Consider the following 21,973-nt stretch of genomic DNA (forward strand, 5'->3'; position numbering starts at 1 on the left):
GCCGTGTATATTCAACGTCTGACCATTTGTATGCATGTAGATAGATATATTTGTGTTACATACAAGTAAAGTATGTAGAGTACATAGAGAGTAGCATGCAGCAGTACTAGCAGTACTAACAGTACTGGGTCCCTATCATTCCTGCTAGCTACTATATAAATTATTTCAGCTGCATGAAAACAATAATTTAATGCCAGATAGCTGCTAGTAAATAATTAACAGAATTTATATAGTAATTAATTAACTTTCAGCGTTGATGGACAACCCAATTAAATTTTGTTTTCAATTATCCTTATGTCATGTATGCAAATACCACACAGAGACCCAACACATACACCCGATACACCATGTAAACGGGACATGTATGTATAAACCCAGTGAGTTAGAGTGTACTGAACCAAATCTCTGATGCATTGGAGGTAAAAAAAAGGGTCGCGCGCTTGCGCAACCCCTGCTTTTTAAATCAAATCAGCGGAAAGAACAAGCTACATTATGCGTGAAAACCCTTGATTTTTTTACCATCCTTCCTCTTTCTCTTTCTCTATTTATGTATGAATAATCTCCATATATCTATATAAAGATATGTCTCTATTATATAGATTCTATATTCTATATTCTACATTGTACTCTCCTTGATTTCTTTCAATAGTTGGATAATTTATGCAACTATACAATAACCGAGATACACAATCCCCATTGAGAGTCACAATTGATATAGAAATTTGTCATCTATGGAGAGAAATTCGTATTGAATATAAATTATATTATAGCTCTGCGGAAGGGATCTCACTTCGCGGTCAACGACGCGTGTACGCTGCGGCATGTGGGCGGTTAAATATATGAATGAGCCCAAAAAGTGCCACTGACGTCAAAAATTATTTACTATTTTTGTAATATAAATATTTACAAGTGAGGTTTTTTTTTTTTTTTTTTAAAGATAATTTTTATTAGTAACAAATGAGGAGCTGATTTTCAAAAGTACATCTTTTCATTTTTGATTAATCGAGACAAAAAACTGGATATCTTCAATTCTAAATATTTTAATCGAACTTCTTTAATTTTGCTATAAAGTACTATCGGTTATAAAACTACAATTCGATTTTAATTTAGAAATCTTTATAATTCTCGAAGTAATTAATATTTAAAAGTTCAAAAAACTGCTTTTTTAAAATATGAAAAGATAGCCTTTTGAAAATCAGCTCCTCAAATAAAGATGCATAGTTAAACAAGCTTAAAAATTACTTAAAAAAACTCGATAAATATTTTAATTAATTAATGATAACATTGAAGTTGACAGACATTAAAATTTTTTTTGGAATTTTATAGCAATTAAATTAATAAAAAAAAAATTTATTAAAAAATTTCACATGTGAAAATTAATAAAAATTACAAGTGAAAATTTTTAGAAGCATTTTTTTTTGTAATTAATTTGTTAGACAAATTTTTAAAATTGACAGCTGACCGCTAACTTTAGTATTATAATTAATGCCATGCTACTCAAGGTAAATCTCAGCATTTACAAAATAAATAAATAACTTATTAAGTTGACGGTATTTGGTAATTAATAATATTACGTTATTATAGATTATTAATTTAGATGTAAAAAAATTGTGTTTTTAAAAAATACATCTGAACTCTTTTAGGGGAAGGGAGATGGAAATTGGAAGGGTAGAGGGTATTTACAAGTGAGGTCAACCATTTTAATTTTCATTTTTTTAAATGAAATTTCTATTTGATTTTATTGATTTTTTTTTTTAATAAAAAAAATGAACAATTTAAAAAAAAAAGTGGATAATTACAATTTTAACAAATTTTCAAAAAAAAAATAAATAAATTTTTTATAAAATTGTGATTTTTAACTTTTTTTTTATTAAACTGTTCGTTTTTTATCTACTTAAAAAAAAAAATATCAAAAACAAAAACAAGATAAAATAGAAATTTCATCCAAAAACGTGAGTGTCAAAATTTTTTCCAACTTTTAAACGCAAAAATGCTACCGAAATCTTTTTTTTTTTTTAAATACATAAAAAAATTAACAATTTAAAAAAAAAGTGGATTATTACAATTTTAACAAATTTTCAAAAAAATTTATAAATTTTGGAGAAAATTTTGATTTTTAACTTTTTTTTTATTAAATTGTTTATTTTTTATGTACTTAAAAAAAAAAAAAAATTAAAAAACATAAAAACAAGATAAAATAGAAATTTCATCCAAAAACATAAGAGCCAAAATTTTTTTCAACTTTTGAAGTTAAAAATTCTATCAAAGTCTTTTTTTTTACATTTTTTATCATAAATGCGCCGTAAAAAAAAAATCAGAATAAAAAAAAATTTTTAAATGTTAATTTTTCAACTAGTTATGGCCCGAAAAGGGGTTGACCCCACTTGTAAATAATTACTAAATATTTCTATCAATTTAATTCAAAATTACTGTTATCATTATTATTAAATTTTTACCAGTTAAATTTATTCAATTTGATATTTAAAATGAATTACACTAATTAATATTTAATAATAATTTTATATTCGACAATATTAAATATGATTATTATAACTATCATTATTAATTAAAATCAGTTATATAATAAAATAACTTTAAATGAATAATTAAACAACGTTAAAACAAAACCGGAGTAATTAAATTTTTAATGAAAATCTTATTTCAGCATAAAATGAAGCTTTTCAATAAATACAATCCCGATATTAAAATCAGTATTTTTATATTATAAAATTAATTTTCCAATAATCAATTATAATTAATAAGTTGGTGTGGCAGTTAAAATTTGTCGGTATGTCATTATAATTATATTTAATGAATATTAAATTAAAAAATCTGTAAGTGGATGAAATATCGAGAGAATTAATAATAAAAAATATGTTCCAGGGTGAAGGGGCATGTTGGTTATTCGGCGTTTGCTGATCGTGGGTGTACTCGCAGCTTCGATTGGTCATTACCCAGTAGCCGCAGCAATCGGGAGCAAGATTGGCGGTATGTGGTGGTGGTGGCGACCACCGTGGTTTATTAGTTACCTTGGATTTGCTTTGATTTTCCATACAACACCTGGTGTTGCCAGTTATCACATTGCCGTAACCACCACCAGCAGTAGCTCATCCCAGAAAACTGATCTCACCGCCGCGGGATGCCGTTTGTCTGAATTTAGATGTGATAATCGGCACTGCATCGCTCAGGACAAGTTTTGCGACGGCGAGGACGACTGCTCTGATAAATCTGACGAGCCTAAATACTGTACCCGTAATTATCATTATTATTACTATTACTATTACACAGGAAAAAATAATTTTTTTGTACCAGTTATAGTTATTTTGGAGCAAGAAGAAATTTTCTTGGCTTAAAAAAATTTTTATTTCATTCAAGAAATTTTCAATCTTTCTTGAGGACGTTTATAGACAAGAAAAAGATACCAATAGGTTATGGGCATTGGTTTCTTTCTCACGCACTAGTACTGTCTCTCTTTACAGACTATCGCTCACTTACTTCCACTCACGTAAAATTTCAAAAGTCACTAACTTCAAAGATTTTTTATAAAAAAATGAATACCGCTCGTTTATGTTATTTTTGATAAAAAATACTTGTTATATCTTAACTAGCTGTTACCCGCCCGCTCCGCTGGGCACTTTATAGAATTTTAGTTTCAGATCTAGACTTGAAATTCAATTGGACTATTATTTTGACTTGCACAGGTTCCACATTCCATCGAATTGGAAGTAGAATTTATTGAAATCCGTATTGAGATGATCTCTACATGACAAATAAAAGATCCTTATCAAATTTGCAGTTTTTTGAAGCTATACTTTAAAAATTAAGATTTTTTATTGTTAACACCCACCCCCGCGATCTTTATTGGAGGTAATTCGGTTTAAAATCCGTTCTTAGATCATTTTTGTATCACATGTAGATGACTCCTATTAAATTTGGAGTCTATAAGAGCTATAGTTTGGAAATTAAAAATTTTCATTGTTAATACCTACCCCCGCAACCCTCTGTGGAGTGAGATATCGTTAAATTCATTGATAGATTATTTCTACATCTCTTACAGAAGATTCCTACCAAATTTGAAGTCAATAGGAGCTATAGTTTAAAGACGGGAATTTTTCATTGTTAACGCCCCCGCAACCCCCCTTGTTGGTGGAATTTCGTAAAATCCGTTCTTAGCTGATCTCTACTCGGCGAAAGGAATATTCCTGCCAAATTTCAAGTCTCTAGGTCTTATAGGTCCAGAGATATCGTGATGAGTGACTATATCTATAGAAAGTCTCCTATATATCTATAGATTAATGATTTTCAGTTTTTTAAAACAATCCTAAGAAAAGTACGATTAATATTTGATGAAACGTTCGCTTGAACGTCGGTCAGCATAGGGTTTGCATGTAAAATATACAAATTTTAAATGCTAATATTGCAAAATTTAGTACCGCAAGGACTATTTAAAAGAATTTTTGCGTATAAAGGATACTTATGAGTATAAGTACTCAAAATTTCAAAAAAGTTTTAAGAAAACCGTTTTTTCTCGAAACGTCCTTAAGACTTTCTTGATTTAAGAAAATTTACGCTTGACTCCAGACTTTCTTTCTTTTTGTGTACTATTACTATTATTTAACTGGGTATTTATACTTACCTTAACCATCAGAGATTTCCATCAGCTTCGGTTAAAATATATACGTATACAAACGTTAAATGTAAATAGGAGTAATATCAGATGGGAATAATAATAAACACCAAATTGACTGTATGATTTGCTGGAAATAAACTCAATGTAATTTAACAGCTTGCAATAGAACTCTTTACGGCGATGTGGGACGGACTTATGAAGTGGAAGTTCGACGTCCTCGAGAGGATCGATTACCTTTCATTTGTCACATCAATTTTACGGCTGCCGGTGGCGATTTTGGTGACCTAGTTCAGGTAATAATACAACTCATAATGTTACTGTAAAAAAAAAAGCGCTATAGCAATCACAATCATAGTAACCGTTCAGAAAGGAAAGAAAATTAAATATATTTTATAATAGAAAAGAAGAGTACAATAGAATACTATTGTTACGATTATTACATACCTTTTTTTAGATTTTAATAAGAAATTTAATACTTTTTATAATGAATACAAGAATTATTTCATATATAAAATTGTTTTATCTTGAAATAAATATGGATTTTTTTTTTCATATCAATAATGAAAAGTTTCATTGTATAAACTTGACAGATATCATTGGTTACATTAAGGTTTTTAAAGTTAATATAGCCACACTTAATTTTTTGTATCAAGATTTTACTCACTTGATAAATTTAAACACAATCACTATGCAAAATGCAATAATTCTGTCGTTTAATTTAAATGTATTGAAAGGGGATAAATATTGCAATAATTTTTATTTAAAAGTTTTCAATATCTACAAGGGAAGAATAAATTATTGCGATATTACTTTTGTTATAAATCCAGATCAATTTGACAGCTGGATAATTAATATGTTATGGGTTATCTCTACTCGTTCCAAGTTTTTTGGTAAACATATAAATACGTGACAACGAAAATTCAATAATTAATTATGAAGAAACTGACAGATATCTGATAATTTGTTAAATTTTTTTAATAAATGAATTGTGATGAAGAAAATGTTATAAAAAATTTTCATTTTTTTTTAAATATTTATGACACTAAAATTAGTAGATACTTGAAATTTTTTTTTGAAAAATTACTTTTATAATTTTTTATAGCTTTTGAAGATAGAATTTTTTAAATAAATTTTTTTGCTCTAATTTATTTGTTAAAAAAATTCTAAAAATGATCAGATGTTTCTTAATTTCAATATCATAATAATAAACAGTTTTTTTTCTAAATTTTCTAAATTAAAAAATATTTTTAAAAAAATTATATTCATAGTTTTAAAATTTTTCTACAAGTGTAATTTATTTAAAAACTTTCTTTGTGATAATATATTTGTTAAGAAAATTTTTCAGTTTGTCCGCTGTCTGTTAAATTCATTATTATAAAAGAAAAAAAAAATGACACTAAAATTAAAATACACCTGACAGTTTTTAAAATGTATTTAAATTAAGAAGAAATAATTATAAAAAAAATTCACCTGCAAAAAATCATAAAAACTGTGAGTTTAATTTTGTAAAAGATTTTCTTCGTATTACCAAATGAATTTACTCGTTAAAAATACTGAAAACAGTCAGACGTCAGTTAATTTGAACATTATAAAAAAAATCTTTCAACTTTGAATAAGTAATAATTTTTATAAAATGAAAAAACATATATTTTAGCTAACATTTGATACATTTACCGTCGGACGTTTCCTATCATTCACAAATCAAGGATGCCCCGATGGTTTCATGATGATTCGGGAAGAAGGAAGACCAGCAACAGGCGGACAATGGTGTGGAAGTGCATGGGGTTACACCGTTTATTATAGCGAAACAGCTTCCATCAATCTAACGCTATATCTCGCCCGATTATCTGAACAGGTACGCGAAGAGTATGCGCGCAAAAAATAATACATATAAGTACATTTATTCCAGGCCATACTTACACAGACATACATCAGCTCTTAACTGAACTCTCCGGGGTTGTGTGAGTAGGCGGTAAAAACACCAATAAAGAAAATCGATTCAATTCAACTCATGTCTAAAGTTGCGCGTCTGACTATTGCTGCTGTTACACTACTGTATGCGCGTCGCGTAGTCATGTAAATATGTTTCTGATTATAGATAGCTGCTCTGTACATGATAACTCTTTTCTCTAAAAGGAAAACTTATCTGTGGATTTAGAATAATAATAATAATAATAATAATAATAATAATAATAATAATAATAATAATAATAATAATAATAATAATAATAATAATAATAATAATAATAATAATAATAATAATAATAATAATAATAATAATAATAATAATAATAATAATAATAATAATAATAATAATAATAATAATAATAATAATAATAATAATAATAATAATAATAATAATAATAATAATAATAATAATAATAATTCTGAATTAATGAAATCCTTTTATCTCACCAATTAGAACATTTCCGTTAATATTACGACTTAGTTATCTTGTTAATGCTTTATTGATGTACTTTCTTTACTTTTAGTCTAAATAAAGTAATAATGAAGTATTTAATATATTCGACAAGTTGGTAAAGTAAATATTTAAAATCCCCGGTTGAGATCCGTGAGAAAATTAACATTAAAGATAAACATTTGAAAAAATAATCCGACTCGAGGGAGCAAAAAATCATTTTATAAAATAAAATCTCGAGATAAAATATAAAATATATAATAATATAATAAATTATTTTAATTGTCTTTAGGGAATAGGATACAATTTCGACTTTAAGCTGTCGTATAAATTTCTTAAAAGAAGTGAAGCGCACCTGCGATATGGAAATAACACACTGTCTACGTGGCGAGGGGATTTAGTAAATGGAACTTACTGCGACCGAGTTTTGACACGATGTGACACACGTGCGTGTCGGCTACAATCGCCAAATTACCCAGGTGTTTATCCTAGAAACGTAACTTGTTACTATAGAATCGAGCACAAGCGAGCACCGCCGGGACATCGAGCTCTTCTGGCGGTGAATCAGAGAAATAGCCATAAAATTCACATAAAAGACCAAGTCGTTAAGTACGACAGAAGCCAGCGTATATTGAGGTAAATACAAATATATGGGAATGGTAATACTCATCCTATCCGCTCTAAAGCTCAAGCTAAAGTAAGAGATCCTTTTACCGTTTGCCTTTTACCTTTTTACCTTTTTACCTCGTTTACGGGCATTTGATTTTATTTTGTCCGTTGATACTGACATAAACGTATACCTGTCGCTGTAAACTTAATACAGTTTGCTAGAGAGTCTAGACTAGCCAGTGGTAATCTTACTGTACTGGATGATGCTTGTCAGCCAAATAAACTTATGTAACGTAATATAATAATATGTCCTGTTTGCGGATAGATGTATTGTATTGTATATTGTATATTGTATACATATCATATAAGTAATTTATCTATTTGCAGAGTTTGGGATCAGTGTAATGTTGTCCAGGATTATCTTACTGTTTATGACGGCGGCTCAACGACAGACAGAGTACTAGTTCGTCTTTGTGGTGGTGACACAGTACCAGATATTGTCAGCAGTCGCAATACAATGCTTCTTGAATTTCATACATCACCCTATGACAATCCCTTTCATCCAGTTCCCTTATCCTTTCTACCAGGTTTTGAGCTTGAGGTTCACGTTCTATTTGTCGACGATAAATCACGGAGCTTTGTTAAAGAAAACTCCAATTGTGATTTTTATATAACGAGTTACGAGAATCCGTCGGGCACACTTGAGAATCCAAAACATTCTCTACCGCCCAATACAACCTGTCGCTATCATTTTCACGGTAAGCCCAATGAAATAGTATGGATATCTTTCATAAAATACTATTCTGCAAGCACCGATCCTCCGCCCGCCGCAAGCATCGATTCACTCAATAATGACGACGATTCAAATAATAATAACAACGATGAGTGTCATGCTAAGCTCATTATATGGGACGGAGATCAAACACAACAGGATAAGCATCCAGCTTCCCCTAAAAAAGTATGTATTACAATATATCTATGCACGCTGAGAATTTTAATGGTTATTATTCAATTTTTAAAGATTTTTCTTTTCAAACTTTATTTAATTCATTTCAATACTTTAGCTGTGAATTTATAAATCTTCAGTGACTTTTATTTTGTGTTAGCATTTATTAATTTATTAAATAAAATAAAAGAATGACTAAACATTTAATAATTTAAAAAAATGGTCAGGTGTTCGCTGAATCGAATATTATGTACAATATTTACTGTTTTACATTATACGGATATTTTTAAATTCACGGCAACTAGATGATAATCATTATCATAAAATTCTCAGCATGTGCCAATATTATTTTTTAATAAAAGTTAATATTACATAACAACAGCGAATGGATATGTGTGTTGTAGAAAATCCGTTTGATGGGACAATTTTGCAAGGATGAGATACCAGTATTATGTGACCACAGTCTCTTAAGGAACAGTAGTCGTCATACACGTCCTTGTAGTCTTGCCGAGAGTTATGTTTCTACCGGGCGAGACTTAACTCTCGAGCATATTCTCCGTCAGGGCAGTGCTCTTTATCCAATAAGCTTCGTGTTACGTTATGAATTCGTCCACAATTCAATGTCTTGCCATTTGGTTTTCACTTCATCCTCAAGCTTCTCATTCTCCTCCTCTTCGTTGGGAGGATCCAGCTGGCATGATGAATCGGTGGTTAAAAAGTCAGCCGGAACATCCGGTAAATTTTCGTCCCCAAAGAACGTATTTTTATACGGACGTGGAGGAGCACAGAATCTGAGCTGCGTTTATCGATTTGAGGCGGAGCAAGATCAGAAAGTTGAGATATCTATTTCAAGAGCTTCCTTTGGCGATAAAGTATGCATGTCGTATGTGGATCCTCTGGTGAATAGATGGACATGCGATCGCCGGACATCAGACATTAAATTAACTGGACTCGCTGAGCTTGTTGTTTCGGAATATCCTTGGCCCGGTGTTAAGCTTGTACGTGATTGTTTCTGTTCAAATATCACTGGCAACGCTGACAATGATAGTACCAACAACAACAACAACAACAACTACCGTGTCTCACTTACATCGCTGACGTCCAATATTGTTGAACTCAAGTTTACAATAACACGTATGAATGTTACTCAAGATTACAACGATTTTTTTTTCGAAGGAGAGTATCGTTTTGTCTCAAACAATGTACCAGTTGAGAACAATGAGGATAGTGATGATACCAGAAATCATGGTAACGAGGACGACAACAATAACAGCGACAATGAAGAGCAGAAGCTACAGAAAAGACAGCAACAGCAATCCCGACGTCGATGTCCGTCGCGATTAGAGGACCGCAAACTTCGTGGTACTAGCGGTGAAATATCACTCAAGAGTCCGCTATTGTCTGCAAGACATTACGACCGAAGTGATTTCGGAAAGACTACTGGCAGTGACGTTGCCGCTGTTGAAGAAATACTTAAAAACACTGATGATCTAACAACTACGGCTATTGCCACTCAGCAGTGTATAAACGAGCCATGGCTAATTGAGCCAGAGGATCCACGGATTAATTTTATCTATTTACGTACTACGGGTTTCACTATAAATGCCGATAATATTGCTGATTGTAATACGCTCAATAGAATAATTGTATACTCGGCAATCAACACTAAAGATAAAAGTGTAATTTGTCCTGAAACGAGGAGTAATAACGATGGCAATAATAGTCATAATAGTAAAAATAATAATAATTATAATAAAAATAAAAAAAATAATTTTAATAATAATAGTGATGGTAATAATGATAATGATAATTCTAAAACGGTGGAATTTTTTAGTGGCGGATGGAATCATACGTCCGCGACAATTAACGCTGACGGAATGTCTTCATTTATTCCCAGCTCGCCTATTACACAACAACATGCGAGGAGTTTTGTAGTTGAATTTATCCAAAAAGAGCCCGGCACTTATTCTGTCATGTGGATTGCTATCTCAAAGAGTGCTCGCGCTGCAACGGATACACATTATTTCAATATTGATGGTGATAATAGTGCCGGTAATATTTTTTCAATGGTCCCTCCGATTGAAGATTGTCCATACAGGTAATTAAACCGACATTTATCCACTTGATTTTATATTTTAAGTATTTAAAACTTTTATACAAATTAATAATTGCCTTTTTTTTTTTTTTTTTTTTTTTTATTGATTGATTACAGATGTCCAGAGATAAAAGCCTGTATAAGTTCTGTTCTGTGGTGCGACGGAATAAAACACTGTCCATCGGGTTTCGACGAAGAAGAAATTAACTGTTCATATCGCTTTGGGGTAACTTTACTCTACGTTGCGGTGGGAGCGGGTATTCTTGGAGTATTCTTGGTTCTCCTTTTGGCGACGGGTTGCCTCAAGTACTGCTTATATCGGCACAAAATACGAATAAAGAAGAAGAAGAAGAAAAAGAAGAAAAATAGTTTGAACTCACTGAATGTCAACAACATTCACGTTAATCACATGCATCACCATCAAAATAACGGGTTAACGAGTAGCAGTCAATTGCAGAGCGGTGGTGGCGGTACTGGTGGCCAATACAATATCACTAGTCATCCGCAAGATTTATACACCAGTGATAATTACGGTAAAGATAGCATCTGTTGACAATACGCCATAGCCAATGTCGAAACAACCGTATAATTAATATTATTATTATTATTGCGACAATAGTATTAATAATGGTAACATCAACAATTAAATCAATTATTGTTTTTGTTATTATTATTATTATTATTATTATTATTATTATTATTATTATTATTATTATTATTATTACTATTATTATTATTGATATAAAATAACTGATTATAATATTCGATGATAATTCTAAACACAAAGCAATGATAATTGGATAATTTGTTTCAACTTGAAAATTTAATAGGCAATAGCTTATATGACTATTATTATAAATATAATATATATGTATATATAAATATATATATTATACATAAAAGGTGGGATAGAAGAAAATTTATTGGATAATAGTTATTTTTTCTTAATGAGATAATTGAATAAATAATATTTGCAATACATAAGCCGGCTATCGAGTGGAATATATCGACGCAACTAATTGCGACACCATACGCATTTAGTTTCCTAAGTACATACCAATTTATTAAGCTTTTGTACATTATACATATATACATTCTTATATATACGTATGACGGGGATAAATAATAATAATAAAAAAAAAAAAAAGAAGAAATATGTGCCAAAATAATATTTTACAGATTGTCGTCACGAGCCTTACACGGGCTTGATGGCTGCAAAATAATATATTATATACCATACTAACTTGATTTATTAAATATTCGCGTGTGCGATTAATGTTCTAACGAAAATAGATTGTCATTATATCAAAGGATTATAGGAAAGAAGTAATAAGCAGTCAACCAAAAAATTGATGGAGGTTAAATATAAATTCTATACAAGCTGATATTAATAAGAAGAAATGGGAATAATAAAATAAATAAGAATATTATTATTATTATGGTTTTATTATATAATAGAAAATCTAAGATTAGATGCTATATTTGGTTGTGAGTGAACTATAGTCTAAGTGTGTATAAGAATTTATAATGTTTAAAAAAATGGTATCACGCTCAACTGTAAATTATTATTATTACTGATAATTATTTAATATATAACCAACGGAGGGTTAATTAAGATAGCAATTTATGAAGAGTAAAAAGTTAGAATTATAATGTGAATCGAATAACTAATAAAAGCAATCAAGACTGCGCGCGTGCGACAAGTTAATAAAATTCAAATATTCATTATTTGAGTACTACCCCAGGACCAAACAAAGTTAACTTCATCAAACAAAATTTACAATTTTTTGATATTCAATTTTTTTACGGTACACTTGTAAGATACGTTGTCATTTTTTCGAGGTCCAATTTCATTTTACATTGTTTTTCGTAGAAACGATACAATAATGACATTAAATTTAGCTGTCACTTCACAATTGTTTTAATTTTTTTTTTTTTAATTAATTGTAGCAAAAAAAAAATTATTAAAAAAAATGGACTTGTAGAGATTTTAATAAATTAAAAATGCAATTTTTTTAAAATAATTTTTTAGAACAAATTTTTTTGTTAAAGAAAATTAAAAAATTATCAAGTAACAGCTAACTTTAATGTCATGATACAATATTTTAGCGCAATAAAGCCATTAATTTATTACTTTACAAGAATGAAAGTTGAAGTAACTGAATGGACGGATAGAAGAAGAATATACTTTTATTATTGTGTATAAATTTGGGAATTCCAAGTAATTCGGTGCGCGCGCAACTTTAAATGATGCGCCGTCGTAGTAGCAATCGACTTTTGATTTATTTCGCAGGGAGTTAAACGCAAATACGTAAATGCACACCAAAACACTACACACTCAATACACACGCTGGATCATTTATATATACATGTATGTATATATATATATATATATATATATATATATATATATATATATCTTGTGTTCACATTTCAATTATATATATATATATATATATATATATATATATATATATATATATATATATATATATATATATATATATATATATATATATATATATATATATATATATATATAATTGAAATGTGAACACAAGATCCGCGCATGCTGTGATAGAATTAAGCGCGTGTCAACAATCTGAATGTGTAGAGTTGTATAGATATGTATACATATACTAAAGAGAAGAGCAGAGAAGAGAAGAGAACGTTGATTTATTGCATCGCGTTAATGGTATTTACTATTACCATTTCCATTACTACAATTACAGTAACCAGTAGTTGCCGCGCCGCTACTGTTAGAAGATATGATGAATGTACGTGACAATTGCACTGCAACAAAAATTTAAATCGGCTTGATATAAATTCGATTTCGAGCAATTTTTTTTTCTTTTTTTTTTTTTTTTCACCAGATTGCAGAGGAAACATTCCGAGTTATTTATCATTTTAACTTTTTAAAATCGATGCATTCCATTTAAATATTAGTCGTTCCAATAACGAACTACCTACCAATGGAGGCACATATATATAAATAAATATATACGTGTTACTGCTCTCCAATTTATTTTACTACACTCTAATCTATGAACTATATTTTTTACTATAAAGTAATAATTATTGATAATCTAGACTTTTATTATTAATTATATATATTTGCTATTGTATAGATTATATATACTAAATTGTTAACATAATATCGATTATTTGATGATAATTATTTATTTATTTACTGTGACATTATCTACGGCTGTTTATTTTTTACGGCTGTTAATTTTTATACAATTGTAGTTGTGTGAAGTATAGTATTTTATTAATGGTAGTTATAATAAATAATGATAATTGTTATTATTATTATGACAACTATTAAAATGATAAATGACCCTTGGGGTTTAAAATATTAAATTATTAAGTAAATAAACAATATCATGATAATGATAAGAACGAATAATAAATAACTGCACCGTGATAGGCAAATATTTATATATACTTATATGTAACTACACATGCATGTACGTATAGCACTATTAAATGAGTTTGTATTTTGTAGATGAATTGCGCGCGCGATTATTTCAGGGCGTTTTTAACTAATATAAGTTAATAATTAAATTTAAACATAGGTTTTAATGATAATGATAATTGATAATAAAGAGTAAGATATAACAAGTAAATAAATAAATCAACAGTGAATATTTGAGTCAGCGTGTGGCCTTGATTCAACGATCATTTTTAATTATTATTAATAATAATAAATATAAATATTGATATAACAACACAATACTTATGTGATGTACTGTAATATCCGTGTTTATAGTTTTAATAAAATATTAAAGCGTTAAAAAATATATTATTATTCTTCTTGAAGACATTTTCTGACGGTACCCTTTTTTTTTTTGCACGCCTCATAAGCGAAGCGTTCTTAAGGTAGTGCTCTACTCTCGACATGTCAAAAAAAAGCAGGTTTCTCGAAATTTAAATTCAATTTTTTTTTTACTTATATCGCACTTATACACTGAAAAAAAAAAATTAACGAATCAAGAGTAAAATTCTTGAACCCAGAAAATAATTTTGAAAAAGCTTATTTTCTTGAATCATGACAAAAAATTCTTAAATCAAATAAAGTGTACTTAAACCAAGTTTAAGAATTTTTTAACTCAAACCAGGAAGATGAAATTCTTCAAAATTATTTACTTGATTCAAGTAACTTTTTTTTTCTGTGCAGGATATATTAGCTATTACCCGTCCGCTTTGCTGGGAATTTTATAGAATTGTGTTTTTAGATTTAAACTTGAAATTTAATTGGAGTATTGTTTTGACTTGCACAATTCATTATTACTTTTAATGTGCAATCAATGTAACGTTCGCGTGGCTTTTTTTCCAAAAAAGAATAATAATTGACACGAAGAAAAAAATTTGGAATGAGAATTCGAAGTCTATCGAAGCAATAGCTTGAAAATTATAATTTTTCATTGTTAACGCCCCCGCAAACCCCTTTGGGAGAGGAATTTCTTAAAATCCGTTCTTAGCTGATCTTTACACGGCAAAAATAATATTCCTACCAAATTTCCTGCCAAAGTCTCTAGGCCTTATAGTTCCAGAGATATCGTCATGTGTCAAAATTTGAAGATTTTTAAAAATTTTTCTTATTAAAAAAAAGTTTGCGCGCCAAATTGATAAAAAATTCAATTTATGAATAAAAAATACTTGAATATAAATATTTTTAAGAAAAATAACTCGAAATTAAGGTCTAAAAGTTATCAAAAATGCAGCAATACTGAAAAAAATCAGGTAAAAAAATTTTGCAGTTAATATGTTTTAAAATTGGGCAGCCGACTTATATCAAGTCAAGTAATTTTTCGGGCATATAAAATATATTTCAATCACAATTATTTTATAAATAATAACATTTAAAATAATTTTTCCTGGACGTTCGTGTGTCTATGTTTATGAATCCGTAAATTTTTTTTTTCATTATCTAAAATAACACACTAAGGACTTTTTCAATTAATATGACCGTTCAATTAACTGTCATTTAATTATTATTGTATTTTTTTTCTTGCCTTAGAATTATGGCACCACTGAATTATAGCAGAGCTTTTTGTTTTTTATTATTTTGTTAATAATATTTTATTTTAATTAATTTTATTGTGGAAAATGAGATTATAAGGCGTGCAATTTTGAATTTTCTAATTTTTTTTTTTATTATTTTTTAAGTATCTTAATCGCTTTTGATTCCAACAATTGAAAGAAGAAATGAATAAATTTACAATCCGCCATTTTGAATCGCCGTTCTCACCTCATAATTTATTTGTTGAATTTGATTCAACTGCTGATCAATAAAATTTATAATTTAGCATTTTTTAAATTTATGAAACAGTAAAATTTTAATTATTACTTTATTTTTTTTTTTTAAATACTATTAAAGTTATAATATTGCAATTACGATATTTTATAACCCGTTTGGTTTATTAATTAAATATTAGTAGGAGGGAGGACCGTCTGAAAATCGCCTTAGTATTAATTTTTTATGCTTAAGTTAGGTGGTGAAATGAACTTATCATTATTAGATGTGCTTTTGTTTTATGCATACGGTTCATAATGTGTGTGTACTCAGAGGATACATAGGATATGTCCAATAATGAAGTTAATAACAGTGATTCTGAAATATCGCCCTCGAAAGTGCCGCAGCTGACGAGGTTGCCCAAGTACAATGATGACGCGGATGAAATTGCGGCCAGGGCTTGGGGTATTTTGTCTAAAAGGTTTCCCAACACTGCTCATGTTTTATGCGAATTAAATGAGGTTATCAATCATTCCCAAATTACGCTTTCGCAGTTTCGGAATACTGTTTCTTCATTTCAAATAGGTAAATAAATTTTTAGAATCCGTATAATAATTTAAACTACCCTTTTTTTTTTTAATTATTTTATAAATCATTTCACAGATGGTCCAAATGAAAATATTCTCAGGAAAAAATGTAAAAAGCTAAGTGATTGTAAATTATTCACACGGGACGCCAGTGTTTCAAGTAATATTTTAACATTTTATTCTTTTATGCTAATTTAACTTTTCTGTGTGAGGTTTTTTTTTTTTTTTTTTTTTTTTTAGCGATTGAAACTCAAACGACTATTGAGGGTGTCGATCGGGGGAATATTTTCAAAGCGCCTGATTGTCGGAAATCGATAAAGAATGCCTGTGTCTCTAGTAACATCGATTGTTTGCCGGAAGCTCTATCAACTCAGTCAATAGAAGATACTGATGATACTGATAATGATGATGATGAAGATGATGAAGATGATAATGATGAGGGTGGTAATCAAGAAGACTATGACAAAAAAAAAGAAACACTGTACTCTTCATTTGACTCCCTCTTTTACACTTGCGGTTCATACGATCTAAGATATTCAAGAGCCAACACGAAAGCTTCAATAAACGCAGTTGGTATATTAAAATTCTTTAATCAGCTAGAGTACCTTTTTTTAAGCTATTCAATTTAAAGTTTGAAATACCCATTCAGGAGATCAAAAGAGAGTTACTGCAAAGTCTGGGATGTTTCGAATTGAAAAAACTCATACGTTTGTTAAGAATGATTCAGTAAACTCTATAGCTGCTGATAAAAGCATTCCAGCTACGATTACGAGGCACGAAGTAACAATTAGGAGTGCTGAATCGAGCACGTCATCGAAGGAAGACAATACCGGAACATTGAGTCCCACAATTACGACCAAGGACTTGGTATTCACACAGGTCGAGGGAAGAATATCAACGCCAGTGGATGATAGATTGATTACGGCCATTAGGGAGTCTCCTACTTCACCCCAAACTGAAACAGAAAGTATCCACCCGTCACGTGAAACTAGTAGGCTGACTACTCCAATAAATGAACAACAAAATTCGCTACTAAATAATCCATCCATCCGACCTCGGGTTTTGCGAGTCTCTTCGATTCCCATCAGTCAAAATCTGGCTAAAAGTATTTATCATAAATATTTTATTAGCTTACTCACTCAAACATTTCTTCTACAATATCGATTTTTTTGCTATTTCAGTATCTCCCAAAAAGCAATCACGTATTCCACGTAAATCTCCGAGGAAAGATACTTTGCAATAAGTATGTCCTTTTAATAAAATATTAAAACTTTATAATAGTGAGATTTTTCGGACAATGCGCTGAATTTTCAACTTGTTACTATAATAGCGTCCTCATTAAAGACTACTTTAAAGTTAACTGAATAGTAAAGACTAGAAAAAGGCTCAGGAAGCTCTTTTATCTCTATTTTCGTACTAATTTGCGATTGGTTGGCGTTTATAATTAAGCCTGAGACCATTGGAAGTAAATTTGATTGCACAAATTAATGAGCACCTAGATAATATATAAAAGGACGCTTTTAACCTTTTGGCGTTTAGTAAACCAATAAAGACTAGTTTACACCGGGTAAATGAACTTAGCTCATCTATAAATGAAAGTAAAGTTAAGTTTTCATAACGTGTTTGTGACAAGTTTTAAATTCTTAACATCGTCCGAACAAAACTTAAGAAGAATAAATAATAAAATAAAATAAAAAAAAAAAAAAGAAAACAAAACAAAATTTATGGAATTTTAGTAACAATCCAGGGAAGTCTTCCTGTCTTCTTAAAAGCCCAGTAGTCGTAAGCAAGTTTAACAATTATCAGAACTATGATAAGTGCCAAAATAACATTTAGAACATCAAGCGGATAGAATGACAACCAAGCTTCTTCATCATATATTATACATATTTCCGTTCTAGTTAAATCCTTTATAGGTTTATTTAAAATTTTGTAATGTTCGCTGTTAGATAAAGTTGACGTCGAGTTACATCTAATGTCATTTATGTCTTTAAATATATTTGTATATTTAATTAACAGATCCTAGAAATAGTTTATTTATTTTAATATTTAACTGATTAATTGATTGGTTTACTTTTTCATTTACCTGAAAGCCAGGAGTGAAGAAGCAGTCGCACGTCCAAGGATTTTGTCCTAAAAAAACACTCACTGCAGTCACACTGTTATGCAGAGCATTTTCCAGAGCGTAAGTAGGTAACTAAAATTATTTTCAAATAATAATAATTATCGTGAATAATTTTTAAAAAATAGAATTGATAAAATAAATTATTTACATCTGTAAGTTTATTTTCTCTTAAACTGAATAATCGAAAGTGTTCCAGCCAATAGGATCCGTCTAATTGAGCAATTGATTCAATTAAATTATCATCCAAATAAAGATCGAGAACCTGTCTATAAACGGGATTCTCTATAAGCGGACTTAAATCACTGATCTAAAAAAAAAAAAAAAAAATCATAAATAAATTCGTTTTATTTATAAAAGGCTTGAATAATTGAATACTTTGTTTCCGTTAAGATACAGTTTCGTTGTATTTTCAGGGATAAATTTAGGCATCTCAGAAAGACCTAGATAGCTGCAATTAACGGTAATAAATGCCATGAGCTGTGATCTCTGTTGAAAAATTTGCTCCCGTCGGTTCAAATGTCCTCCAATTACGTAGACAAGTTTACACTCGCAAGGAGTTTGTTGACACTCTTGTTTTAGAGTCTACCTTGAATTAATAAAACGTAAAAATGTAATTTTTTTCAATTGTTTTACAGTCACTTAATTTTTTTTATCAGTTTCATCACAAAGAATCAAAGTTTCATTTTTTTTTTGTTTGCAAAACAGACAACAAAATTTAAGAGATATAAACGATAAATATTTATTTATTAATAAAACTTATTTACCGTTAAAATGTTAATCACGGCGATAAGAGAGCGACTTGCATAAGGCTCAGTACACTGCAATTTATCTCTATCAACGACTCTTTTTATCAGAGAAGAATAATTAACATAATTTATTATCCAAAACATATTTTCGTCGCATTTCCAAGGATTTCCGGCTAAATAAACAGAATAATCGAGTGTTGGTGTCAACGACAACGAAGACAGTACTCTCGGATTAATCACTGTCAATGAATTATTCCTCAAGTCTAGAGTCCGTAGCGCCGGTAAATTTTTAAAGCAGCCGTCTGGCAGATAACGGAGCTTCGTCCCAGTGATATGTATCCTCTATAAATTTAAAATCATTAGATTTTTAAAAATAAACTTATCCTCTAATAACTAGTTAATAACAATAACAATAACATATTACTTTAAGTTGAATAGCTGCTGGCGGAAACGCACTAGTAATTTTCGTCAAATTACCATTGATTACAATCAGCTCAATAGTATTGTGGAATTTAGTTAACATTTTATTAGCGTCGAATAATAATTCCGATGTGTTACAAATTGTTAATAACCAGACGTCATTTGGGCTGCCGAAATAATTGATAATTAAAACGCGCTGGCACTGATCAATTAATAATAATTAGATTATTGGATATGTCGACTATGATGATGCTAATGATGGTAATAATGATGAACAGTTGTGGGTGTATATTTACTTTATCCCTAGTTCATTTCCATAATTATTATCATTTCGATTATTGTCCCAGCAGGATAATGTTCGAGTATTATTTGCTAAAATACAATCGTAATTGGAGGCTTCTTTGTACTGCTCGGTGATTGTTGTGCATGGATTTTTATCTCCGCTCATTGTCACGGAGTTTATTGCCGACAAAAGTACCAAAAAATAAAGCATCTGGAAATAAAATAAAATGAGTCAGCATTTAGATTAAAATTTCATAGTTTATATTGTAGGTATACAACTTCTACACAGAAAGAAAAATTTCTTTACTGGAGAACAAAACTCTTGGCTCAAGAAAACTTTCGGGTGCCTGAAGGAAGACCGAAGTTGTTTTGACCGAAGTAAAAATTTTTTTTTGAAATTCTATTCTTGATGGAGGTAATTTTTTCTTAATTCAAATTATCATAAATACTTAATACAATAAATTTTTATTTTTGATCAAGATTTTTTGATACTTTAGGGAAACAGCGCCATTTACTTTAGCTGAGAAAAAAATTTTCGCACCTTGAAAAAATTTTTCTCTATAATATTTGATACCCATTTTATATTATTTTAGAGTGCAATTATACATATTAAATGAAAAATAAAATGATTTAATATTGTTTGATCTTCCCATTTAACATCTTAATCAATAATACTGAAGTTAGCGGTCAGCTGTCAATTTAAAAAATTTTTTTAATAAATTAATTACAATAAAAAAATGCTTCTAAAAATTTTCACTTGTAATTTTTATTAATTTTCACATGTGAATCTTTTTTATTAATTTTTTTTTTATAATTTAATTGCTAAAAAATTCTAAAAAAAATTTTTAATGTCTGTCAACTTCAGTATTATTAAAAATTAATAATACTAAAGTTAGCAGCCATCTGTTAATTTTAAAAATTTTTTTAATAAATCAATTACAGGAAAAAAAAATATGATATTAAAGTTAGCTGTCACTTGACAATTTTTTTATTTTTTTTTAACAAATAAATTTCTTTCAAAAAATTATTTTTAAAAAAATTGCATTTGTAGTTTTTTAAAATTTCTAAATGTCAATTTTTTTTTATGAATTTTTTTTTGCCATAATTTATTTGTTACAAAAATTCTTAAAATTATCAACTATCAGCAAAGTTAATTTTCATTAAGTATCTGCTCAAATTAAAATTAATTTAGCCGATATTTAATAATTTTTCGAATAAATAAATTGCTGCATAAAAACAATGTGAAAAAAATTGATATTTAAAAATTTTTGTAAATTAAAAATGTAATTTTTTAAAAATAATTTTTCAGAACACTTTTTTTTATTAAATAAAATTAAAAAATGGTCAAGTGACAGCTAACCTTAATACCATTCTGCTAAATTAATTTTAATTTGAAGATAAGTGCAAGTAAGACCAAACACTTGTTGAAGTAACCTGAAAATGAAAGACTAATTAATATATTATGAAAATATTTGGAGTAGAAATGAAAAGTTAAAATCACGTTAGGATTTTAGACCCCGTGACTAATGAAAGTTTAAGAAAAAGAAAATAAATAAAAATAAGTAGTCCAATTTACTCGGGCAACTGGATCCTCGTAATTATTCCATCGCGTGCGGATCGGACCAACAATCTTATATGTAAAAAACAAAATAAGTATTAAATATATGTATGTAAAAAAAAGGTAAGTGACATAGGAGCATATATGGATGTAGAAATAAATATAAAAATAATAAAATAAAAAATATTACAGAGAAGGTGAGTGGGTTTGGATACAATATCCACGGTGGATAGGACGGACCGATGGATAGACGGATAATGTAAGTATAATATGATAGAGAGAGACAAGCAAATACAAAATACAAGTGGAAATGTAAC

At 29.1% G+C, this 21,973-nt stretch overlaps 3 protein-coding genes across 5 annotated transcripts; 2 read left to right on the forward strand and 1 right to left on the reverse strand.

Annotated features, from left to right (window-relative positions):
* Window positions 1-774: 774 nt before the first annotated feature.
* LOC141529237 (uncharacterized) lies at window positions 775-16,388 on the forward strand. The gene is made up of 9 exons (XM_074245725.1): window positions 775-909; window positions 2,666-3,252; window positions 4,787-4,923; window positions 6,285-6,485; window positions 7,342-7,685; window positions 8,046-8,616; window positions 9,009-10,702; window positions 10,817-11,232; window positions 16,272-16,388. Exons 2-9 carry the CDS (start codon window positions 2,895-2,897, stop codon window positions 16,280-16,282), a joined length of 3,732 nt encoding a protein of 1,243 aa, XP_074101826.1. The 5' UTR covers window positions 775-909; window positions 2,666-2,894; the 3' UTR covers window positions 16,283-16,388.
* On the forward strand, window positions 15,836-18,373 carry LOC141529240 (uncharacterized). Its single transcript, XM_074245729.1, has 6 exons — window positions 15,836-16,523; window positions 16,602-16,685; window positions 16,766-17,098; window positions 17,175-17,630; window positions 17,707-17,768; window positions 18,262-18,373. Exons 1-5 carry the CDS (start codon window positions 16,286-16,288, stop codon window positions 17,766-17,768), a joined length of 1,173 nt encoding a protein of 390 aa, XP_074101830.1. The 5' UTR covers window positions 15,836-16,285; the 3' UTR covers window positions 18,262-18,373.
* Window positions 17,632-21,532, reverse strand: Swi2 (Protein singed wings 2). 3 transcript variants are annotated; one of them, XM_074245726.1, is made up of 8 exons: window positions 21,459-21,532; window positions 20,113-20,309; window positions 19,821-19,983; window positions 19,415-19,738; window positions 19,026-19,232; window positions 18,799-18,957; window positions 18,612-18,722; window positions 17,632-18,547 (listed from the first exon to the last, which is right to left on the reverse strand). In XM_074245726.1, the coding sequence occupies exons 2-8, from the start codon at window positions 20,307-20,309 to the stop codon at window positions 18,248-18,250; spliced, it is 1,461 nt and encodes a 486-aa protein (XP_074101827.1). In that variant the 5' UTR covers window positions 21,459-21,532; the 3' UTR covers window positions 17,632-18,247. The 3 variants fall into 3 exon arrangements, with proteins under 3 accessions (XP_074101827.1, XP_074101828.1, XP_074101829.1); XM_074245727.1 differs by lacking the exon at window positions 21,459-21,532 and adding an exon at window positions 20,406-20,599; XM_074245728.1 differs by lacking the exon at window positions 21,459-21,532 and having other exon boundaries at window positions 19,821-20,018; window positions 20,113-20,253.
* Window positions 21,533-21,973: the final 441 nt, after the last annotated feature.

Source organism: Cotesia typhae, unplaced genomic scaffold, assembly GCF_013202065.1.
Source record: "Cotesia typhae breed Kobodo isofemale line unplaced genomic scaffold, CoteBio_Ctyphae contig_48, whole genome shotgun sequence".
Lineage (NCBI taxonomy): Eukaryota > Metazoa > Arthropoda > Insecta > Hymenoptera > Braconidae > Cotesia > Cotesia typhae.